At 41.7% G+C, this 17,456-nt stretch overlaps 3 protein-coding genes across 3 annotated transcripts; 2 read left to right on the forward strand and 1 right to left on the reverse strand.

Moving 5' to 3' along the window:
* The first annotated feature begins 6,406 nt into the window (after positions 1-6,406).
* Positions 6,407-7,476, forward strand: LOC120420569 (iodotyrosine deiodinase-like). The gene is made up of 2 exons (XM_039583647.2): positions 6,407-6,711; positions 6,770-7,476. The coding sequence occupies exons 1-2, from the start codon at positions 6,531-6,533 to the stop codon at positions 7,390-7,392; spliced, it is 804 nt and encodes a 267-aa protein (XP_039439581.1). The 5' UTR covers positions 6,407-6,530; the 3' UTR covers positions 7,393-7,476.
* LOC120420568 (CCAAT/enhancer-binding protein zeta) lies at positions 7,430-14,071 on the reverse strand. The gene is made up of 3 exons (XM_039583646.2): positions 11,849-14,071; positions 8,093-8,429; positions 7,430-8,031 (listed from the first exon to the last, which is right to left on the reverse strand). The coding sequence occupies exons 1-3, from the start codon at positions 13,915-13,917 to the stop codon at positions 7,474-7,476; spliced, it is 2,964 nt and encodes a 987-aa protein (XP_039439580.1). The 5' UTR covers positions 13,918-14,071; the 3' UTR covers positions 7,430-7,473.
* Positions 14,072-15,387: 1,316 nt separating this feature from the next.
* Positions 15,388-16,086, forward strand: LOC120420559 (NPC intracellular cholesterol transporter 2 homolog a-like). Its single transcript, XM_039583625.2, has 2 exons — positions 15,388-15,643; positions 15,706-16,086. Exons 1-2 carry the CDS (start codon positions 15,430-15,432, stop codon positions 15,975-15,977), a joined length of 486 nt encoding a protein of 161 aa, XP_039439559.1. The 5' UTR covers positions 15,388-15,429; the 3' UTR covers positions 15,978-16,086.
* Positions 16,087-17,456: the final 1,370 nt, after the last annotated feature.

Raw genomic sequence — 17,456 nt, forward strand, 5'->3', positions numbered from 1 at the left:
CCATTCTGCCCCCCTGCCCCTATCGACATTAGAAAATGGTGGGTTGTTCGGGTGAGACTTAGAAAACATCAATTTTCCTGTTTTTAAATCTATGCATGGCAATATCTCAGCAACTAAGGGTCGTATCAACAAAAGTTCAAAAAAGCAAAATATAGAGAAATTTTCTCAGCTTTTCAAAAATATTTTTTTCAAATGTGGGCAAACATGTGCTCTAATTAAAAAAAAATGAATTACGGCGACTTTATTCGAAAAAGTTACCTAAAAATGGCTATAACTTGAAAACGGTGTAATTCAGGGGTGACCAAAGTATGGCCCGCGGGCCAAACGTGACCCGCGAGATTATTTTTTGTGGCCCGCGGACCCATTTTGAATGACCCGTTTAACACTTGTAAAGCGATCTCTACTTTTTCAAAATTAGAATTATTACATTTTTATGCTGATCTTTTTTTGTTTATAAAAATAAGATTAATATTTTGATCCCCATTTTACGACACAAATATTTTGTCCAATAATCCTAACAATTAAAACAATTTCACACGTTTCAATTTGAGTAAACTAGTTAATATCGTCAAAACTTTCATCAAACATTTTTGGAAATATTTATAACTCGTTCGAATTTGACTTTGGTAGAAATCTGTGCTAATTGCAAAAAGTATTTATTTCATTATTAATGAGAAGTCATAATGACCCTTTTCATGAAATGACCATCCATTTTGTTTGCGGTTAAACAGCGATCGACCCCTCGGTGCGCGGCCGGTCTGTCTACGTGAGCGTCTTTGGCGCCGTTTCGTGCTGTTTTGCCGTTGAGGAGGAAGAAGAAGAAGAGAAACAATAAACGTCAGTTAGAAAGAGCATTCAAGAGCGAACAACGTGTTTTTATTTTCCTCTTGCGCTCGTGCGCGAATCCACCGGAAAGCTTCCCTGCGGTGTGGCCTCCCGGTTCGGACCCCGGAACAGGTTCGGCCACATTTAAATACAGTCCGCTACATTTGGTCCTTCGCGCGTCGGATATGGAACCAGAACAGAAGGCCCTCACCTCGGAGCGTGACGTCATTCTCGCGCAGGTGAAAGAGGAACTGTCCACCGCGAAAACAGTCAAGGCCCGCAATCCGCCCCTCGGCGAAGTGGCGGAACGGCGGGATAAACTCATCGAACTTGCTCGGTGTTTCGAAGCCGTTCAAACCGCGATTGAGGAGGCTACACCTAACCTGGAGGAGGAGTTCAACTATCGACTTCAGTTTGAGGAAGCGTACTATCAAGCGAAGGATGTGTACGCTGAGTGTCTGGAGGACAACAAGTCCGAAGCCGGTGCGAGTAACCGGCAGAAGTACAATGTTCTGTGGGACGCCGTCAGGATCATTCAGGAAACACAGCAGCAGATTCTCCACATGCAGTGCCAGAACCGGCCACCGCTGGCGCCACCGGCGGGGAGTCAGGTGTCGAATTCGGAACCCCAAAGCGTCGCGGAGGCGCTGAAGGTGTTTGCCAAGCCTGCCGAAGAGAAGTTGCAAGCGTGCCGCACGGCCGGCTGCCAGCAACGACACCACACAATGCTATGCTTGCAGCAGCAGCAAATTCAGGAACCGGAAGAGACGGATCGCGACCGACCTGCAACACAACCGGAGAGAACGGAGGTCTCGTCGGTCTCCGCGAACGCAACACAATCGAGGACTATCAAGCACAATCCATCGTCGGTGGCACTACCACCTAACGAGATCGTCTGCACGGAAGAAGAGGACGGAGAATCGCAACAGGTGCGAGGTCTCGTCAACAACAACAGCGGATCACAAGTATCCCACATCACGGAGGAATCGGTCAAGCGCTTTGGGATGAAGTGCACGAATGCCTCTCTGGATATCTCCGAGGCCAACGGAGATATCGTCGGGACCACGCCCGGCGCAGACACGCGGGTGATGCCTTCGCGTTTCAACGGTGAAACCAAGCTCACCACGCAAGCCTACGTTTTGGGAGGCCTGACGGCGGCCTTGCCGAGTCAGCGCTTCAACGTAGCAGATGGACAGGTCAAGAATCTACAAAGAATCCTCGTGGCACAGCGTTTCATCTTCGGATGGATGGTGGCGAGGAAAATCTGGAAGCCGTGTCGTACACGCACTCCCTACATGGTTCTTAACGTCGCCCAGGAACTCGACATCAATCGCTCCTTGCGATTGTCCTGGGAGGACCAGGAGATCCTCGGTATAAAGCGCCTGCGGGCCAACAAAGGCAAGTTCCAACGGGAATCCAACTCCAAGGAACAGATCGTGAAGGAGGACAACATCGGGATCAAACTCCGGGTCGTTCACGACGGCTGCTACGCCACAACGACTGGGGTCTCGCGGAACAATCTGGATCGACAAAACACGAAGCTATGCAAGAAACTCCGAACTGTTGGTCCGGCGAACAAGTACAAGTACACAAAGGGCAAGCAGATTCTCGAGAAGCGCTTGTCGCTGATTGAAGTGTGCCGACAGCGATCTCGAGTCATACGGTCCCTCAACAACCTGCGACCGGAAAAGCGTTCCGGCTCAAGCACCCCAGGGATGCAGTTCGCGAGGCTGGCCAGATCAAGCGGGACTGGTTCGGAAAGTGACGACGCGACGGGGAAAGCACGAGTACCATCGCTCGGTTCAGGAGATCAGAAGGTTGAGACGCTGTCTCAAGGCGGGGAGGATGTTTGCGGTTAAACAGCGATCGACCCCTCGGTGCGCGGCCGGTCTGTCTACGTGAGCGTCTTTGGCGCCGTTTCGTGCTGTTTTGCCGTTGAGGAGGAAGAAGAAGAAGAGAAACAATAAACGTCAGTTAGAAAGAGCATTCAAGAGCGAACAACGTGTTTTTATTTTCCTCTTGCGCTCGTGCGCGAATCCACCGGAAAGCTTCCCTGCGGTGTGGCCTCCCGGTTCGGACCCCGGAACAGGTTCGGCCACATTTAAATACAGTCCGCTACACATTTGATTCAGGCAGACAAAATGTTGAAATCGGACGAATAAGGCTGATGGAAATATTTTACAAAGCTTTTAATAATTGGATCGAAAAACTAGGAGCAAATTTTTTTTTTTTTTCAAAAACTTCAAAATATCAAGAAAATTTACGTGCAACTTGCTGAAATCAATTAAAAATGCATTCCTCTGCGTTCAGAATCATTTTGATCATGGTCGGGTTTATTCAAAAATAATTTGAATTTTAGTTTGTTTTCGATGAATACGTGTTATTCGCCAAAATGTTTTTTTTTCGTCGAGAATACCATTTTTTGAAAATTATGATTGAAATTCAACTTTACGAGAGCTTAACAAATTTTGTAAAATTTTTTCAAATAAAAAAAATGAAATTTTAATGAAAATACAAGTTGAAAGTTCATACAACTTAATTTTGTCAATAACTGATAAAAAAGTGACATTTTGTGTTTTATATTATTATTATTTTTTATTAACGAATTTGTTTTAAAAATAACAGAAATTTCTGAAAACTTCAACGTATTTTTTTAATGACCTATTTTGTAAATTTGGCCCGCAAGCTCATTTGAGCTTCAAATTTGGTCCGGTCTTCAAAATTTTTGAGCACCCCTGGTGTAATTGATCAAATTTCGCTGAAGTACTTTTTGACAGCAAATTCAATTTTACATCGAAAAATGAAGTTGAAAAATTGTTGCGAGCAATATTTTGATATTTTGAAAAAAACAGTATTGATTCAAAATTGCATAACTCGGTCAAAGATTTTTTGCCCGTTCTGAAAATTTCTGAAAAAATGGCATTTGATGTCGCCTAAAATATCAAAAAAAAAAAATTTCAGTGTAGTCGTTATCCATACCTACAACTTTGCCGAAGACACCAAATCGATTGAACAATTCTTTCAAAAGATGCAGATTTTTAAATTTTCATACATCATTTTTGTATGGACTGCCAAATTTGTATGGAAAATTATATGGACAAACTAATGATGCAAAATGGTTTCTTTGGACATACCGAAAGTATCATAAAAGTTTCAGCCGGATTAAAAAATACAAAAATTTCAAATTAAAAGTAAAGACCGATTTCGTAGAGAATTGCTCAATTGTTAGGTTTATGCCTTCGTGTTTTGTTAAGTTTTAATTGCTTTAAAACTTTCAAGTTTTGTTTCAGATTTTAGTGTTTAAATATATATTGTGCATTTTATATACGAAAGATTATCACAATTTTTATGATTTAGTTTTTTATCAGGCCATGTTTTTTTTAATTTTTGCTTGAAGTTATATTTTACTATTGTTTATTTTTGATATTTTAACTTATTTTTGCTTTAATGATGTTTTAAAATTTCATGCTTAGATTTTGGTGTGTATTGATCAGTATGCAGTTATGGGAATTATTGTTACAATACTGAAAATGAACTTCATTAGCGCGAGTGAATTTTAGTTTAGTTTTAGTTTAAAGTTATGAGAGCATAATTGGGTACATTGGTGAACGACGAACTCTGCCAATTTATGTCCCGAGATTTGAAAAAATGCGTAGATTTGAATGCTGCTTATCTGAACCAGTAGTGAATGATGCTTAAACAAACAATAGTAGTTTATGCAACAAGTTGCAAAAAGAGGATTTTTTCAGCACGAGTCGTACATTTATCCAACGAGGTTCACCGAGTTGGATAAATACGAAGAGTGCTGAAAAAATCAAGTTTTGCAACGAGTTCCATACAACATTTTTTGCAATTCTGAAAAACACCCATTGAGTGAAATTTTAAGTCAAATTTTCATGTATTTTGTTAATAAATCGTTTAAATAAAAAAAATGTTGAAAAGTGTTACTTTTCGAAACAAGTGCTGAAAAGTTCAACTTTTCAGCACCCATTTCAGTGCTGAAAAGTAGGACTTTTCAGCATTTATTTTGAAAAGTGTTGCTATTCGATTCTGTTATTTTTGGTACAGAAAAGTAGGCTTTTTCGTCGTTCAAGAATGACAGGAAAAGTAAGTAGTTTCACGACGAAATTGCAAAAAATAAGTTTTGGGGCCGCCGAGTGCGCGTTTTTATTATTGTGATGGGTGTGTATGACTGCTGCTGACTATCATGGGGTCGAAAAGAAAGCATCGCTTGTTGTCCTGTGCAAGAAAAAGGCTCCGTTGGCGCAGCAGTCGGTTGAGTGCACTTGTCAGCTGTTGTTTGCAGCCCTACTCTAAGATGACAGAAATCGTTGCTGGATTTGGGTGAGAGCGTTCTTTGTTTTTCTTTTTGTTATTTTGGTCGCGATCGCTTCTTTTTGTAAAATGTGCGAAGAGAATAGAAGATGTACGCATTCCAACGGTCGAAATTTAGGCAGGGTCCAATAACGCGTTTTCTTGAATTTATTGAAAATTGTGTCAGACAGTTTATTTTTTGTTCGACTTGTAGCGCCAATCCATCCGATCGCTTGTTTTTTCGCGTTCGTCGCCGGTATGTTTTTGTTGTTATCGGTCGTATGCGTGCGTGTGTTAAAGAATGCGGCTGGCTCTGGTGGCTGCGATGACAACTATGCTAGTCCAATTTAAAGCGTCTTTCCGTCGGGTCACCGTGAAAATACCTCTTCTTAGCACTGTAGCTCGAAAACACGCGACAAATATTATTTCAACGCGTTTATTCCAGTCCTGCTTAAAACATCGTAATTCATCAGCCATTGATTAGTCACTCATTTTATAATTATTTGAAAGTATAAATCATCTTAGTTAAACTTTATACATAAATGTTAGGCTGAGTATAATATTTCACCATTTAGGTAATTACATATTATTTTGATCATATCTTTCCACAGCCGGCAGTCTAAGATTGAATCATTTAAGCTAAACTCAACAGCAAATAAACGGGAATAGTCTCATCCGCAGCATCCGATTGAATAATACATCACCCTATTAAACGAAATTTATTGATTGTTGGGCCACATCATCATCCTCTATGATGAATCCTGGCCATTGCCCTTCCCCACTAACAAAATCCCAAGTAGAAGTAGTTTTCCGGCACACGCGGTGGTGTGGATATCGTATAGAACCCACCCTTGGTAGCAGCCTGTGCTAACTAACATTCCCGTCCCGTTCCCTCGAGATCTACAAACTGAAATGGCGGGAGCCGTTGGTGGCCAATAACTGTTACCTATTAGCAACGGCTCTAGTTTTGATGATCGTGATGTTTTATCTTTTCAGCGCATTCATGCATGCTGTTGATAAGGGAAACATTATTTGAACGTTGAAGCGTATGACCGGTTGTGTTGATAGGATATTACGGTCCTGTTCAGCAACGGAGAAGGACAACCATGGGTGGTCTCTCATGCTCATGCTCATGCTCATGTATTTATCAGTATGCAGTTGTGTTCTTTTTTTCGTTCAACTCACGATGCGTGTGCTTCCCACAGTGCCAAGAAGTCTTTATCAACGAGGTTCAAAGTCACTCGACACTTCCGATACCGTAGTCTCAAGCCAAGCGCGGTCGCATTCGCCTAATCGCGCACTCTGCCACAAAAGTAGATAAACCTAGTCTTGAATTTTGCATCGTGCGATAAGGGCGGCGCGTTGTTCGAGTTGGTTAATTTTTGTTTGCGATGAGCCTCGCCGAACGGGTTATTCTCTTCTGCTGGACGTACATCTTCCCGATCGTGGTCGTCGTTTATCTTTCGATCGTTTTGTACGAGTTCCTTCTGCATGAAAGAAGAAAGAAGAGGAGGGCGAAATATCTTCCGAAGGAAGACGAAGGGGAATTTAATGAATCTAGAAATTTTAAAGGTCTGAGTTTTTGTATGATTCTTTTAGGTCTAAATTTTAATCAATTTTGATTCCACAGGCATCGAATGGAAGGACTCCACTCTACCTACCGAGCAAGAGAAAATAAAGAACATCCCATTCGCCGGTGCAACGGCCACCCTGGACAGTGACCCGCTCAAGGCTGCCACCAGGTTCTACGAGATCGCGCGCGATCGCCGCTCGGTGCGCATGTTTAGCAGCCAACCCGTTGACTTGGCGATCATCGAGCGGTGCATCCTCGCGGCCGGAACTAGTCCGAGTCTTGGTCCGGAACCGTGGACGTTTTGTGTGGTGTCTGATGGGGAGCTTAAAGCGCAAATCCGGGAAATGATCGAGTCTGAAGGGAGTGATGCAAGCAAGGATTATTTGACCGCGGCGCCACATCTGGTTCTGATCTTTGTGAAAAGTAGTTACGGGAGCAAGACGGATTACGCTGAGGAGGCGACCTCGATCGCGACGGGAATTTTGCTGTGTGCGCTGCAAGCAGCCGGGTTGAACTCGCTAGTGACGACCCCGTTGAACTGTGTTCGGTTGGGGAAGCTTTTGGGTCGTTCGGTCGGCGAGAAGCTGCTATTTCTGATTTCGGTAGGGTACGCCGCGGACGATTGTCAAGTTCCCGTTTCGAGACGCAAGCCGATTGAGGAAATTTTGGTGAAATATTGATTTTCGGACGTTCTAGACTATGTTCAAACGTCTCGAATCGATAGAATAAACGTGTATTCAAATTAACAGAAACCTCAAAGCTCACTTTCTTCGCTTACCTGCAAACTTCTTTCCACCGCCCTTCTTGCCAAAGGACTTCTTCTGGACGCCACCTCCGGCACCCTTAAACTTTCCCCCCGACGAACCATGCTTCTTCGCCACAAACCGCTTCTTGCCGGTGCTCTGCATACGATTCTTCCCGCTGAACCTTCGCTCCTCCCAGTCCATCTGCTTCGCCGAAGCGTTATCCGTGTTGAACACTTCGCCGTCCGTGCCGTGGGCCGACTTTGCCTTCTTGCCCTTGCCCTTCTCAACGTTCTGCTCCAGCATCTCGGAGAAGTCATCCGCCGCGGCAAACAGCGAGTTGAAGTCGTTCGATTTGAGCTTGCGCTGGAACTCGCGATCGTTCATTCCGCCGTCCTCCGAGGAGCGTTTCTTCTTCTTGGACTTTGGTGGCGCATCCTCCTCGTCGTCATCGTCGTCTTCCTCCTCCTCCTCCTCCTCGCCGTCGCTGCCATCTTCATCCAGTGAAATGCTGCCACCATCACTGAACTCATCATCATCGTCCAGGCCATCCTCGCCGTCTTCGTCGTCGTCCTCCTGAAAGCATAAAAAAAATTAACCCCACATAGACTTCAAGCAATCAACCCGCCAATCCTACCTGCACATCATCCCAATCGCCCAGATCGCTCTCCTCGTCGTCCTCCCCATCTTCCTCCCCACCCTTCTTGCCGCCCTTCTTCTTCTTCTCGCGCTTCTTGGCCAGATCGTGCTCGAACTCGTTCATAAAGTCCACCTCGTTGTCCAAATCGGCCGCGTTGTCGTCCCCACCACCCGGCACGCCCAGCCGATCCAGGTACGAATCGAACTCGTCGTCGTCCAGCGATTCCGCGTCGGACACGTCGTCCTGAACGTCGTCACCGTCACCGGAGGCGGCCTTCTTGGCGGCCGAGCGCTCCTTGGCCTCGCGCAGCCGTTCGCGTTTTTCCTCGAGGAATCTGGAAGATTGGAAAGGGACCGTAAATAAATCCGACCAACAAAGTCAGTCCGTCGTCACGGCTGGGGTGCAAATCTAAATTGATCCTGTCTTATGAAGGCCGAGTTAAAATTTGCTAATATGATTTATTCAAAAAAATTCAAACTAAAAAAATTTAACTCAAAAATTGATTGAATGAATAGTAAATTTTTAAATTCGAGAATTTCAAAAATGAAACCATCAAAAACTTGGGAATTTTTGAAAATATATAAATTTTTTATCTTAAAAATTCACAAATTCAAAGCTATGAAAATTTGAAAATTCAAAACTTAAAAAATTCTAGTTAAAAAATATTAAATGTGTTTTTGCTTTTAAATTTTTGTTTTTTTTAAAGGTTTTTATTTTTTTTTATTTGTCATTTAATTTTAATTTTGTGTTTTATTTTTATTTATAGTAATGTATATTTTTTTCTTATTTTTTTTTTCAAATTTGTGAGCTTTGGTTTTTTTTATTATTTTATTTGATTGATCTTTTTGATTTATTTTAATCTTTTTCATATTTCTAAATCTTTCGATCTATCGATTTATTGTTTAATTTCTGTATTTTTAAATCTTTTGATGTATTTAAGAATCCTGTTTTTTTGTTTTTAAAATTTATTAAACTTTTTTTTGCAACTTCCTCATTTTTTAATTTTTTTTACAGTTTTATTTTTATTTTTTTTATCTGGAGATTTTTTTTTGAATCGTTGGAGTTTGTTTGATTTTTAAACAGTTTTTTTTATTTTTTTTATTTTTTTGAATTTATTTGAATTTTTGAGTTTTGTTAACTTTTTAAATCCCTTAAATTTTGAAATAATTTTAGTTTTATTTTTTTTTTTGTTTTTGTCTTTCTCACCTCAATAGGGAAAGGCTATAAATCACTCGAAAAATGAACTCCTTAATTCGATCTCGTAGACCACCCTTCACGTATACCTATCGACTCAGAGTCAAATTCTGAACAAATGTCTGTGCGTGTGTCTGGATGTGAGTCCGTGCACCCAATTATCTCCGGACTGGCTGTACCGATTTTAACTGTTTTGGTCTCATTCGATCCGTTTTGGGGTCCCAAAAGACCCTAGTTAATATTATGAAGTTTAAACTACTTTAAAAGTTATGCTAAAAAAAATGATTTCAAATAAAATCCGGAAGATTTAAAAAGGGTGGTTTTTGTAAGAAAACCCATCATGCTATACATCTTTAGAAAGGTATTTAAAAGACCTTTTCAACGAGAAGATCTGACAAACCTATCGAAAGTTATAACCACTTAAGTGTTATTTATACACTTTGTAGAGACCGGATCTCCCATATTTTGATGAACTACCATGAGACCTATCGTTGGATGGGTAGTCAAGAGATCTTTCCAAAGAGTCCAAAAGATTGAAAACTGAAAATAAATTTAAAAAAATAAAAATGCCAGATAAACAAAATAGAACTTAACAATTGAAATAATTATAAATTTTGCAATTTAAAAATTGAAAAATAACAAAATTTTAAAAATTCAAAAATTATAAAATAACAAAATTCAAAAAATTAGACACTAAGAAGATCAAAAATTTTAACAACCTTAAAATTTAAAAATTCAGGAATTAAAAAAAAATAAAAGCTCGAGAATTCAAAAGTTTTACAAATTCAAAAACTGAAAATATAAAAAAAAATTAAAAAAATATGCCAATTTTTTTTTTAAAACGCAAACATTTTTAAAATACCAAAATTTAAAAACATAGGAATTTAAAAACCTGGAGTTTTTTACAAAGTTCTATACAGTCATCCCACATATTCGGAACACCCACAAAATCAACACTTTTGTGGTAATTTGTCAATAGGATGCAAAATGTAACTTTTCTGTCGTCCCTGCTATTTTTAGAATCTTTATTTGAACATTCTCTTCCTATTTCACTAGTAAAAATAGTACTTTTTGAACAAAAAAAACTCATTTCAAGACTATTTTATCCATAGCAGCAAAACACTGCCTCCAAATTGCCTGTTCCATAATTGTGGGATGTTATTGTCTCTCCCACAATTGTGGAACACCTGAATTTAATTGATATTTTCACAAAAAAAAAAATCAGACCATGTTTGAAACATCACTAAGCTTGAGTTTTATTGGTTTCAGAGTGTGAAGTATTTTTTTTGTAAAAAATGTGTACTCCTGGAGAGAAAAAAAGTTTGTTTACATCGTAAGAAAAAAGTGTTCCGAATTTGTGGATTTCAAAGGTCAATGTTTTTCTTTAAAAACTTGATATAAATCGTAAAAATGTACAGCAAGTCTATACATCAATCGAAAGATCGCAAGAAAAGCTTTCACATGAAGGAAAAAGCAAATCATTATGTTCAATTATCGATTTTCTATGATTTGTTGAACATCGGCAGATCTGTAAACTGTTCCGAATATGAGGGATGACTGTAAACAAAATTTATATTTTTTGGCAACCGTCTTTAAAAAAAAACTCTAGAGTGGTTAGGCCGTCGCAAATATTTTTTTATGTTTATGTCCCTCGACTCTGATCAAAGTCGAGGGGTGGGCAAAAACACAAAAAAGTTTAAAAAATAAATTACTGGCCACGGTGTCAATATTTGAATGAAAAAAAAAAGGTTTTAAAATGCATTATACACCTGTCCACTTGTATTGCAATTATTAAGTATTGGCGAAAATTTTACTTTTGCGAGAATTTTTTTTCCGTTTCAAAATAAACTTTGAAAAATATTTGCAACGGTCTAAAAATTCAAAAAGTATAAAATCAATTTTATTTCTATTTAAAATTGTTCAATTAAAAAATACAACAAACTCAAAATTCAAAACAGCCAAATAATTTTTTTGTTTGCTTTCAGAAATGTTCGATATTTTTAATTAAGAGTATTTTTATGTTATCAAGTTACATAACTATATACGCGGTAAGGTATTACCCTGTTCGTTCGCTGTGAGTGTTCGATTGCCGGCACTCTGTTGAAGGTTCGGCTATGGGTAGTATGCTTATTAATTTTGCGACATCTCATACCCTTAATGTCGTGACGGTTGAACAAGGGCGTCTGTGTGATGTGTCCCTACACCCGTTACAAACTTCCGTTGCTTTGGGGGTTGGGAAAGATTCTTTTGATATAAGCACTGGTATTTGTAACAACAAAATTCGTACAAAAAAAAAAAAAAAAAAAAACATTTGTACGTGGTTGTACAGATTACTGAACATAAGATGACGATTTGTTTGATCAAGCAAACACCTGTGAACTGGACCAATCCGCCGGCGGGTATGAGAATTATTCATTCATTCATTCAGTATTTTTTATGTTATCAAGATTTTTTAAAGGTCCTATAAACCATTGTGTTTCATATCTAGAGTTATGGACAGGTACCGCGGTGAGCTTTCCGTCGGGTGCAATTCCTTGGTCATTAGCCCCACAAACTCACCTGAAGATGTACCGCTCGTCCTCGGTGCAGTGATCCTTGGTGAGGGCGTGCACCGGCAGCCCGCGCGATCCGCTCGGCACGTAGTCGCCCTTGCGCTGCGCCACCCCGATAATCTTCCGCTTCGGCACCTGCTCGCCGCCCTCGCCCTCCTCCGTCTTGGGCTTCTTCGGGTTCTTGAAGGCGAACCGGTCCAAAAAGTGTCCCAGCGAAAAGTCCCGCAGCGGGTCGCCGTAATAGCTGAGCGGCGCGTTGTTGATGATGGCCTGCGCAAAGTTCTGCACCGTCGGGTGGAAGTACTCGAGGTAGCGGGCCAGCTCGTACTTGACGGTGTACCGGGCGCCAGCATGTTCCGACGAGCGGTGGAACGGGTCGTAGCGCGTCACGCGGCGGTTGTTTTCCGTCTTGACCTTGGGCTCTTCTGCGTCATTGTCACCGGCGTCTTCGGGCGATTGTGCGAGAACGTCGTCGCCTTCTTCTTCCGGGGTTTGTCCGTCCTGGGTGAGATGTTTGCGCTTCCGCAGGACCTTGCTGATGACGATGAGGACTCCGCAAACGCGCGCCGGTGGGAAGTAGAACGCCACCTGGAGCAGGCGTTTGATGAAGGCCTGGGCACGGTCCGGGATGGGGTCGTTCTGGATGGCGCGATGGATGATGTAGAAGAAGACGTTGCTGATGCGGGGACCGATCGTGGCCAGCTGTGGGTCGAGCAGCTTACGGTACAGGGCGTTGTAGAACCGGTTCTGCTCAGCGCCCTTGGATTCGGTGATTTCCAACAGGAGAGAAAGTCCCTGGCAAGCGATCGAAATATCCGCGAGATGAATCAACCGATAGACCGTATTCAGAATCTCCGGTTTGATAAAATTCGCCAGATCAACGTCTCGTTTGACGTTTGCGATGGCCTTTCGGAGACAGGCCAGGATCGCCTGCATAGTCCTCGAATTCACCTCACCCTTTTCGGTGAGAATCTTGAAGAACGAGAAGCAAACGTTGATCATCTTCTCGCAGGACGTGAAATCTCCGTACTTGCTGATCGCGGCCAGGAAGGTCAGCGCGTAATGCTGCGCACTCGGCGAGATGTTGTTACGGAACAGGAGCTTCTCCGTTTCGGTCACAATCACCGGACACATGGCCGAGTGCTTTTTAACGACCTCAGTCAAGTGGTAAAGTGCCTTCACGGCCACCTTCTTCCCCGGATCTCCCAGCTTGTTGACCAGCATCGACAACAGATACGCCTCCTTCTCCGGAACCATCGTAAACAGCTTCGACGCATACTGAACGACCTTCATCTTGCTGTTGTCCTGCCCGGTCTGGATCAACGCGGACAAATTGTTCAAAAACGAAAAGTAAATATCCCGCAGCGCGTCCTCAAAGTGCCAATACGCGTAAATCCGATCCCGCAGCTCCTTCCCCAGCTCCTGCTTCTTTACGTTCTTCCAATCTGCTCCCCTTAACGGAATCGCAACCAACTTTCGGAACGCCGGCATGATCGAGTTCAGCATCAGCTCCGACACGACCTCGACCACATCCAAATGACCCTTATTCGACAGCTTGACCATCCCAACCACAGCCTCCAGCGCCGCCAGATTACACAACGGATTGGTCTGCACCAGCAACGCCCCCGCATTGGCCCGATCCCGCGAAGTACCCTTCTCTAGCGCCGTCATCAACCACTTCGCGTCCGATGGATTGTTCTTCTGCAAGTTCCGGCACTCGGCCTCGAATGCCACCCGGCACAGCTTCCTCAGCTCGGCAATCTCCCCGTCCTTCAGCTCAACCAACTCCCCGACCGTGTTGTACCCGTCAAAGTGCTCGTACCACCGCTTTTCCAGCTCGTCCACGTTAGTTCCGACGCCGCCGGTTCCCACCTGCTTGCGCTGCTTTTTCTTGTCCTTCTTTTTCTCGCCGTCCACCGGCACCTCGCGCTGCTCGCCATCGTCCGTGAAGACAATCTTCTTGTTTTGTGGTTTCTGCTGAGGGACGTCCGGTTCCGGAACTGGTTCCTTGAGCGTTTTTCCTCCCTGCTCAGATTTGCGCTTTTTACCGGCCTTCTTCGCCACGTCGATGGCCATTTCGGTGGAGTTTGTTTAGACAACGAAAATTAAAACAACTTTATTCGTTATCACTTATTTTTTCAACTATTTTCTAATGAAACTTTAACCGAAAACCAGGTGGAACCGAAATACATGTGCGCGGCACGGACTCAAATGCGGTTTGTTGACATTTTTGCCTGCAGCGCGGTGCGTGTTTTGGTGGAACTGTCAAAGAGAAGTGCCCAGTGGGTGTGGCGATTGGTGAACTGACGCAGAGACGACGAAAGACGTAGGGCTACGCTCGACTAGGGAGATAGAAAAAAAAAACAGATCTTGTTGAACAAAATCTCTAGGGGGGCAAAAAAAATAAAAAAATGTAAACATTGAAATTACAAGCCATAATTTCAACATTTGCATGGAAAATGTGTTTTTTTAGCATTTTACACTAGTACAGTTGTTTTGCAATCATCAGTTTAAAAAAAAATTATGATTTGACGAAAACAAAAATTTCAAATCAACCCAAACATGCTCAAAATTATTCCAAACGCAGGGGAATGCATTTTAAATTAATTTCAACTGATTTCTCCTAAATTCCCATTGAAATTTTGATGTTTTTTGAAAATATATTTTTTTGCCCCCTGATTATACGGGGGGGGGGGGGGGGGGGGGGGGATAAATACTTAAAAAAAATTGTACCAGCCTTAAATATCATTTAAAATAAAATGAACTACTGTACTTTGTTAAAACACAAACATGAATGTTACTGTAGTGAAATTGCATAACAAAAGGTAGCGAAAATTCGTTCAACCAAAAGGTGATATCGAGGTTTTTAAGCGAAGATGGCGTTCGAATGGTGAACGCCCGAAATGTCAAAATCACGAAGTGGTACCAACATAACGGAAAAAGTGTGTCATGGAATGACAGCCACATTTTTTTTCTAATGTTGGTGCCACTGCGCGATTTTGACATTTCGGGCGTTCACCATTCGAACGCCATCTTCGCTTAAAAACCTGGATAGAAAGCTTTCTCTGCCAAATAAGTTTTCAAAATTAAAATTCAAAACCATCTGTCATTTTCTTGAAAAAGAAGCTTTATCGTTGTGTGTAATCAAATCAGCAATCTCGTGGACAATCTAAACTAAATTAAGATAAGTTTAAAACGTTCAATTTGGACGAGGGAAAAAATAATTCGAACAATCGGGATTTAAACTACCGGGTCTCCAATTAGCGGTATACGAACTGGCGAATCGTCTCGTATTGTAAAAGGGTGCCCTACGACATTATCTTCAGTCGCGTGTTTCCTTATCAATAAATCCCCTCGCAGGTGTGAACCGGCTACGACACCTGTTACTCATACGCATAGCCAGTTATCTAACGCAGATGATAAAATTTTTGCACACCTGGTGTGGTTATTAACCGATGATAAGCACAGTCTCCCAGTCTAATTTGGTTTCGGGTATAAATCCAAGACTCAAACGGCCAATTAACCAAATTCATTTCCCCAAAAAACTTCAAGCTCAGTTCAGTCCGCTACCACGCACAGCCCGCAAAAATGTTCAAGTTTCTGATCTTGGTCGCTCTGGTGCCAGCTGTTATGCTGCAGAACGCCGACAACATCAACTACGACGACTGGGATGTTGTCCCGTTTCGTCCGTGCGCCGGTGCCCGCCCCCCACCGGCTAGTCTTCGGATCGAGAACTGCCCGCAGATGCCGTGTCAACTGCGCCGTGGAACCAGCGCCATGATGGTCATGGACTACACCTCTCGTAAGTTTATCATTTGTACGCAGAAATATAAAAATAATCTAATATTTTTTCGATCAAAACAGTGACTGACGCCACCGCGCTGCGCCCGATCGTTACTGCCACCGCCCTGGGAATTACTGCGCCGTACGAGCTTCCGGCCAACGTGGCCGCGGCCTGCAACTGGCTGGTGGGAGCTCGCTGTCCCACGTCCACCGGCGAAGATCTAACCTGGCACATGACCATGCCGATCACTCCGATTTATCCGCTGGTGTCGGTCACCATCGAGATTGACCTGCAGGACCAGAGTGGACAGACGCAGGGATGCTTTGTGGTTGACGCTCGTGTGGTGGCCTAAACGCGGATCGGATGTATACTTTTTTTACCCAGATCGTTAAACGGAAAATGTTTAGTCACTTGGTACCTTTTAGTGTTTAAATCTTGTCCTACCCCTTGGTTTAAATATGTTTTTCGATATAAAATCTGACTGAGTTAAAATGAATTATTTTTATTGCTTTAATTGGGTCATAAAACTAATCTTAAATTGGGTACTAAAGCCCTGTGTAAATTTTTATGCATAACAATAAAAAACACGATTTCAAGCCATTTCTGATCACTTTTCTTCATTTAAATGCAATTTTTTTTTTGACAAGACAACATTTTTTCGATGGATCAACTATGGTCCCCTTGGAACGAGCTGTCAAGTAGGAGCTTTTCTGTCAAGAAGGACCACGAGGTTAATTTTTCTAAATTGATTTAAAAATCCATTTTAAACTCTTTGTGGCCGTACAAAGGGTCATTGTACTCAGAAAAATAAGCTTTATCGCGGTAAACAATAAAATCAGCACGCAGAAAAATAAGGCATATTTGAATCAACAAAACGTTTTGTTGATTTAAAAATCAAGATTTTTGTTGAATCAACGCTAAACGTCAAAGGAGCGTTTTCAAAACAAAAAAATATTTTGTAAAATTGAAAAAATCAAGGTTCGTTTCAACGCTATTTTTTTGTTGATTATATTCAACAAAAATTTTGTTGATTCAAACCTCGTACAGGCTGATTCTACAAAACATTTTTCTGCGTGAGCAACTGAGCTTCATTTTAGGACCCAATTTGTGATATTATTTTTCACAACGATAAAGCTAATTTTTTCTGAGTACAATGACCTTTTGTACGACAGCAATGGACAGACTCTTTGTTTAAACTTTGACATTGGCCCAATCGAGAAATTAAAAGTGAGAGTGTGTGCGTCCAACATGAAGTTAAACTTTTCAAAGTGCCATGGTAACCTTCACAGCAACTTCACTGAAAGTTTAACTCCATGTTGCACACACTCTCACTTTTAATTTCTCGATTAAATACATTGTTTTGCTAGAAAAAGTTGATATCCAGAGTTATATATGTTTATAGGACCTAATCAATAAAAAACTCTACACTGTAACTGAAAATCTCACTTTGCTGAGTTCGTTTTCGCACTTTTTCATACGATTTTTTCAGTTCAACTACGATTACACTTTTTTGTGTAATCGCAGTCGAACTGAAAAAATCGTATGAAAAAGTGCGAAAACGAACTCAGCAAAGTGCGATTTTCAGTTACAGTGTAGATTTCGAAAAATGGCCTATCTACAATAACTTAGCTTAGAAAATTTCACTTAGCTTAGGAATTTGAATCAATGGAAATGAAGCCGAGCTTCTACAATGGAAAAGTAATCAAATTAGAAACTGACGTATGGTTTGAAAAATTTCAAAATCTACGGTAAGTTGACGTTTCAATATCAAGTACGGTATGCTGATCGGAAGGAACGCGGTCAAGAAATGTTGCGTGTTCTTTTCGTGACC

Source organism: Culex pipiens, chromosome 3 (genome assembly GCF_016801865.2).
Source record: "Culex pipiens pallens isolate TS chromosome 3, TS_CPP_V2, whole genome shotgun sequence".
Classification (NCBI taxonomy): Eukaryota; Metazoa; Arthropoda; class Insecta; order Diptera; family Culicidae; genus Culex; species Culex pipiens.

Coding starts and splice junctions, on each gene's coding strand:
- LOC120420559 (XM_039583625.2), top strand. CDS start 15,430: ATGTTCAAGTTTCTGATCTTGGTCGCTCTGGTGCCAGCTGTTATGCTG. Junction 15,644..15,705: donor GGTCATGGACTACACCTCTC/GTAAGTTTATCA, acceptor CGATCAAAACAG/TGACTGACGCCACCGCGCTG.
- LOC120420568 (XM_039583646.2), bottom strand. CDS start 13,917: ATGGCCATCGACGTGGCGAAGAAGGCCGGTAAAAAGCGCAAATCTGAG. Junction 8,430..11,848: donor GACGAGCGGTACATCTTCAG/GTGAGTTTGTGG, acceptor CCAATCTTCCAG/ATTCCTCGAGGAAAAACGCG. Junction 8,032..8,092: donor GCGATTGGGATGATGTGCAG/GTAGGATTGGCG, acceptor TTATGCTTTCAG/GAGGACGACGACGAAGACGG.
- LOC120420569 (XM_039583647.2), top strand. CDS start 6,531: ATGAGCCTCGCCGAACGGGTTATTCTCTTCTGCTGGACGTACATCTTC. Junction 6,712..6,769: donor TGAATCTAGAAATTTTAAAG/GTCTGAGTTTTT, acceptor TTGATTCCACAG/GCATCGAATGGAAGGACTCC.